The following is a 5,876-nucleotide window of genomic DNA, read 5'->3' on the forward strand; positions in this document are numbered from 1 at the left end:
GAGACAGAGACAAGTGATGTCAGGGAGACAGAGACAAGTGATGTCAGGGAGACAGAGACAAGTGATGTCAGCAAAACAGAAACAAGTGATGTCAGGGAGACAGAGACAAGTGTAGTCAGGGAGACGGAGATGAGTGTTGTCACAGAGACAAGTGTTGTCGGGGAGACAGAGATAAGTGTTGTCGGGGAGACAGAGACAAGTGTTGTCAGGGAGACGGAGACAAGTGATGTCAGGGAGACGGAGACAAGTGATGTCAGGGAGACGGAGACAAGTGAAGTCAGGGAGACAGGGGAACACAAACTCAGTGATATGGATGAAACCAAGCTGACTGAGATAAATGAAAGCAAAATGCTTTCAGAACAAGAAGAAAAGATTGCCCCAAATCAGACTGTTGAAAATATTCTTCATCCCCCTGATTATGCACCTCACTGTGAACAAGAAGAAAAGCTGGACGCAGAGAGTGAATCACAAGTGCTAGAAGAACAAAGTCATAAAAGCAAAGACCAGGAAGTAGAGCTCAAAGACACAAATGAAGAGGCAGAGAAACACGTGGTTGCTGTGGAGGAAAACCACAGTGAGACACCGAGAATAGCCGAAGCACATACAAACACAGAGGACGAGATGCAAATAGGTGTAAACGCAGGCGAGGAGCAGAGGATACAAGCTGACGTGAAATCAGAAGAGAGTCCTGACACTGAAAGTGTGCAACAGGTGGAGATGAACGCAGACGTTACGGAGTCTAAAAGTGAGACAAGTGTGGACACAGACAGAGGTGTTGAAGCTTTAACTGTTGATGATCAGAATAGTGCAGCAGAGGCAGAATCACGACAGGAAAAGGAAGAGCTGATCAAGGAGACAGAAAAAGGTGCACTTGAAGTAAAATACCACAGTACTGAGTCATTAGTACAAACAGAAAAGGAAGCAGAGTCCCACACCCAAAGAGACACAGAAAATGAGGTTCTGACACATAATCAGGAAAATTCAGCCACACAGTGCGATATAAAGGTAGAAATTAAAGAAGTCGATTCAGAACAACAAGTAGATTCAAAGACAGAAATGGAGCAAGAAGAAGAAATATTAATGCTGTCTTCATCTGAATGCACTCAACAAAAAGAAAGCACTGGTGCAGTAGATGATACAGAGACTAAAGCTGAGATAACAGTCGGAAAAGACACAGTGGAGGCGTCAAATAAGGCAACAGAAGAAATTATTTTGAATGTACACTCGGAGGCACAGGTTGAAAGTGATTCATGCATCTATACTCAAAAAATCACAGAGGAAACACCAACAGAAACTCAGACTTATGAGAAGCCTGCAGACTCTGCAACACCCATGGAAACGGAAGAGTCTGCAGCACCAGCTGATCAGCTCAACCACACCAGTGAGCCTGATGAGGAGAGTTCAGTACAAATTAGTACCTCTGAGACAAAAGCACCTGAAGAGACAACAAGCCAGGTTACTGTGGATCCTGAAGACTCAAATCAAAAGGTTCAACAAGTGGAGCCCACGCAGGAGGAAGAAATTACTGAAAAGATTAAACAAACTCCAGCAGGAGAGGACGATGTCTTCATTTCTTCTGAGCCAACAAATGTTCCCCAAGTCCAATGTTCTCAATCTGCAAAAGAGCCCCCGGTACAAACCCCTGAGCGTCGCAGCAGTCGATCATCTGCTGATTTCTGCGTTCGCAAGTCATCCACCTCACGTAGCTCCAGGCTAGCCCGCAGGCTTTCCGAGGATCTCTTCACCACCCCCCAGAAAACTTCAGAAAATCAACCAGAAGCCAAACTCACAGAGTCACAGTGCAATCCTAAAGCTGTGACCTCAAAACAAGCTGCTCCTGATCTGTTGCCGCCTGCAGCAGCAGCAGCAGCAGCAACAACAACAGAGGAAGCCCCCACACAGCAGCAGCCACAGCCCGACACCCCTAAACGTTTTGGTCTCTTCCGCAGACTGAGAGGTGAGCATCACAAAGACAACAAGGCTAAGAAGGCACCCAAAATGCAAGTGCCGAAAATCTTGATTCAAGACTTCAGTGATATGCCAGGGACTGGGAATGCAGCTGAGGAAGAGGCGGAGGACAAACTGAACTCCAAGGAGAGGAGGCGGCGGCGGAGGGAACAAGAAAGAAAGGAGAAGGAAGAGGAGAGGTTGAAAAAGAAGAAAGAGAAGGAGCTGGAGAAGGGGAAGGAAAAGGAGAGGAGGAAACCACAGACGAGAGGGAAAAGTTTTCAGGTGCAAAAAGAGAAACGTAGTGACGACGCTGCTCATCCTGCAAAGACTGACTCACAGACAATTCACAGACATTCTGCTGGTTATGCCGAGGCTTATTTTTGACATTACTCAGATTCTGCATCACTGCCTTTCTCTCTTTGAGCTCCACATTGGTGGATATGTGGAATTCCCTCATCCTAAATATTTCTCATACTTGAACTTTTTGACATGTAAATAAATAATAAATGATGTTTACATATATTGAAAAATAAGTTTGCTTTATTCGGTGGGACCTTTTACACTGCACCTTAATTACAAACTGGGCAAACACAAAATTAAAATAAATTGGAATTGCTTCATGTCTAGTTCTACATAATGAGAATTTAGAGGCTGGTGGCCTCTGCATATTTAACCAGGTCCAGGTACTACTTGTTCTGGCCAGTAAGGATGAAAATTTGTGTTCATTTCTTTATCTTCAAGTACTCCAGGTGTCTTTGTTTAACAGTGCACGCACATGCACCCACTGTCAGTTTAGTCCATGTCTCCTCTAGCCGATCAGTCTGCAGTTATTTAATTTTCTTCCTCACTGTCGCTGGCCAGCACCTCTTGAGAAGTCATCGGCTGTGTGCTCAACTGAGACGACGGGGGAAGCACCGATCCAAAGAAGAGCGACCGAAACTGTGAGAAAAATCACACACAAGGGAAATATATTAAAGACTACAATTTATCAAAATGTTAAGATACCGATATTTAATTAATTTGAGACAAAAAAAAAAAATCAAACAACTGGTTAATTTTTTTATTAAATATCTGCTTAAATGTGCACGCCTTTGTTCCAGAGGTTTCTGTGGTTTGTTCAGAAGCAACTCCGCAAACATAAGGTGTGCTGCCATGTTTTTAGAGAGGATTGTTTCTTTCTCCTAACAACCCTCCAAACAAGCTATTCTTGTTCAGCGTTATTCTAATCACACCCTTATAAACCTTAACATTTGACATGCTAACTTGAGGCCCATAGAGTCTAAGAACTGCACGGTCTGACCTTTGGGTGAATTTGCCAGGACCTTCACTTCCAACAACACTGAGAGCTGACTTGAAGGTTTTCCACTTGTGAATAATCTTCCTCACTGTACAGTGATGGAGTTCAGGTTGACTGGAAATGGTCTTATAACCCTCACCTGATTGATGGGCAGCAACAGCTGTTTCTCTAAGGTTTTTGCTGATGTCTTTCCTCCCTGGCACTGCATTAACAAACACCTGAATGCTCCAGACCAGAAAAACAACCATACCTCTGGTTTTATAAAGGTGAACACACTTGCTGTTAATCAGTTAATCAAGTGGATTTGATTAGCAGCACTTGGCTGCTACTGTATTTATCTTCACACTCAATTTCTGTGGAAGCAGTGAGGATATATTTAGTTACACACACGCACTGCTTGTGTGTAACATGTAAGTAATGATAATAATTCATGAGTTGTTATTAATCTAAAGTTGCATTTAGCTAATTTTAAGACCTAATAAGAACAAGTTGATTTTTTTGTTACAGCCTGACACATAAAACTAAATTAAAAGAGCGTGCGTGTACTTTCTTTTTCACGTGAGGACTGTATGTGGACAGTTGTGACGACTCAATTTTTAAAGAATCTGCTTCTTTTTGTATGTGCGAGAATATTTTACTTCTGTCGTTTTGATTCATTGAAGTGAATCCACAGCATGTTAACACGCCTGAGAAACCTAAGGCATACCTTTTTATTAGGTAGTCTGTCTAAATCATCTGTTTCTTCTTCTTCTGCCTCCTCGATGAGAATCCTTGCCTTGTGGCTGACTGCTGCAGGCCGTTTTGAACGTGTGTCACCAGATAATGAAGGCGGGGGTGGACCTGTGTTTGAGGGACCTGGCGCAATACTGGTATCCATGGCGATTAGATATGAGTCCATGTCATCATTCATGAAGTCATCGGGAGGGGGTGGAGCTGCTGTGTGTGCTCTGAGGGGTGGAGCAGACGGTTTGGAGTGCAAGTCAGATAGAAAGATGACACACAAGATTTAAAAAAAAAAAAAAAGCTTTTCTTGCTCCTTTTGACCTTCATGGTGACCGTTTGATTTTCTGGACTTGCAAAACAATAACAAATCAACATGACTAACCAGCTTCAATTTTAGAGCTCAATATCATAACAATTAAGCCTACGGTATTCTAGTTTTTCACTCCCATAAATATACTGAGTGCATTTATTGTGTGAAGATGCAACTACAAACAGCTGTTAACTGTGACATGAGTTCTCCAGATTTAGCCTCTCAGCCTCAGAATGACAAAATGTGAAACCCTGAATAAACACAGTTTTTTTAAAGAGTTTATTCAAACTGGTGGACTAAGAACCTGGTCTAAACTCCTGGAGCAAATAATAAAAATCCATTTCCAACAACTGGAAATGTCGAGTATGAAATGTAAATGGGCTCCTCCAGCATTTGTCTTCATTTACACTCTGATCCACCAGGTGGCGCAGTAGGGTCATCTGTCACCGAGCTGTTAATAAGCCATTGTGTGAAGGGTACACTAGTTTTGTTTTCATTTTTCTTCCTGCTCACAAGCAAGAGAAAAAAACGTCCCAAATCAACAAAAATATGTTTTGTCGTTTTTACCCTTTGCTGCTATTTTTACGAAGGCTGGGATCATCAGAAAGAGTGGCCAGCACAAAGTTTCCTTCCAGGACACTGTCCGTTACTGAAAGCACCACAGGGCTGTCACACAAACAGACACAGAAAAAAATTATGTTATTAAAAAGGAAGAAACAAGTAATCAAAAAAAAATAACCCACAGGTGGCGATGCTCACCTGCCCGGCTCGTCCAAGTACATAGAAACAGGGAGGCCAGTTGATTCTGCAAACACTAGTAAACCCTGAATGAGAGATACTAGTTAGTGACTTTGCAAACTATGCAAGCATTACAAGAACACCACAACATCTTGTAAGTGCTTTCATCTGGTCCCCAAATAACTTCTTTCACACTCTGGTCTGATAACCACCTCTCTCCCCCTCCCAAACTAACTTACGCAACTCTCTCGTGCTTTCCCTATATAGTTTCTCTCACCCGCAACTCCTTCAGACAAAAAGTCACACTGTTGTGAGCTTGGGCAGCAAAATGATCAAACTCGTCTGAAGCCAAACACAGCTCGGTCAGCATGGCTTTGGACGCCTCTGAGAGAGCAGAAAAACAAGAGGACAAAAAGCTGATTTTAAAACATGGCAATGCATGGCATTATTAGATGTCAGTTCCTGCTTTACTACTACGCTGGCGAAACGTTTTCATATCAATCTTGTCACCTGCTTCTTCCTCCACATGGTTCCTGACCCACATCCGTTCATCACTCACTGACACAGTCACTTCGTCCAGAGATGGAGGAAAATGGACGACTGTGTCTACCAGCAGCCTGAGAAGAAGAGAAATCAAATCTAGCTACAGCTACAAAGTTACACCTCCCTTAAAATATATTTTACTATTTAAATCTATTTATTCATTTAATCAACCAACTGAAATGTAAAAATGTTTTTCCTGGTGTTAAAAAAAAAGCTACACAGTGTTTGTCATCATCAAGTACGAGGAAATAAAAGATTAAAAGCAAGTGGGAGACTGTCATTGTCATGATTTGCAAAATAAACTATGAAGAAAGA

General features: G+C 42.4%; 2 protein-coding genes across 2 annotated transcripts in view; one reads left to right on the top strand and one right to left on the bottom strand.

Annotated features, from left to right (window-relative positions):
• Positions 1–2,713, top strand: part of tbc1d10c (TBC1 domain family, member 10C) — an 8,450-nt gene extending 5,737 nt beyond the window's left edge. The window contains exons 11-12 of the mRNA XM_005723219.1: positions 1–2,141; positions 2,692–2,713. Of these exons, the coding sequence (XP_005723276.1) occupies positions 1–2,141; positions 2,692–2,713 (2,163 nt within the window). The remainder of the gene's footprint in view (positions 2,142–2,691) is intronic.
• Positions 2,473–5,876, bottom strand: part of rad9a (RAD9 checkpoint clamp component A) — a 9,842-nt gene continuing 6,438 nt past the window's right edge. The window contains exons 5-10 of the mRNA XM_013916182.1: positions 5,529–5,661; positions 5,296–5,402; positions 5,040–5,104; positions 4,848–4,946; positions 3,954–4,194; positions 2,473–2,889 (exon numbers count right to left, since the gene is read on the bottom strand). Coding sequence (XP_013771636.1) covers positions 2,782–2,889; positions 3,954–4,194; positions 4,848–4,946; positions 5,040–5,104; positions 5,296–5,402; positions 5,529–5,661 — 753 coding nt within the window. The 3' untranslated portion in view covers positions 2,473–2,781. The remainder of the gene's footprint in view (positions 2,890–3,953; positions 4,195–4,847; positions 4,947–5,039; positions 5,105–5,295; positions 5,403–5,528; positions 5,662–5,876) is intronic.

This window comes from Pundamilia nyererei, unplaced genomic scaffold (genome assembly GCF_000239375.1).
Source record: "Pundamilia nyererei isolate P.nyererei 1_Seehausen unplaced genomic scaffold, PunNye1.0 scaffold00008, whole genome shotgun sequence".
NCBI classification, from domain to species: Eukaryota; Metazoa; Chordata; class Actinopteri; order Cichliformes; family Cichlidae; genus Pundamilia; species Pundamilia nyererei.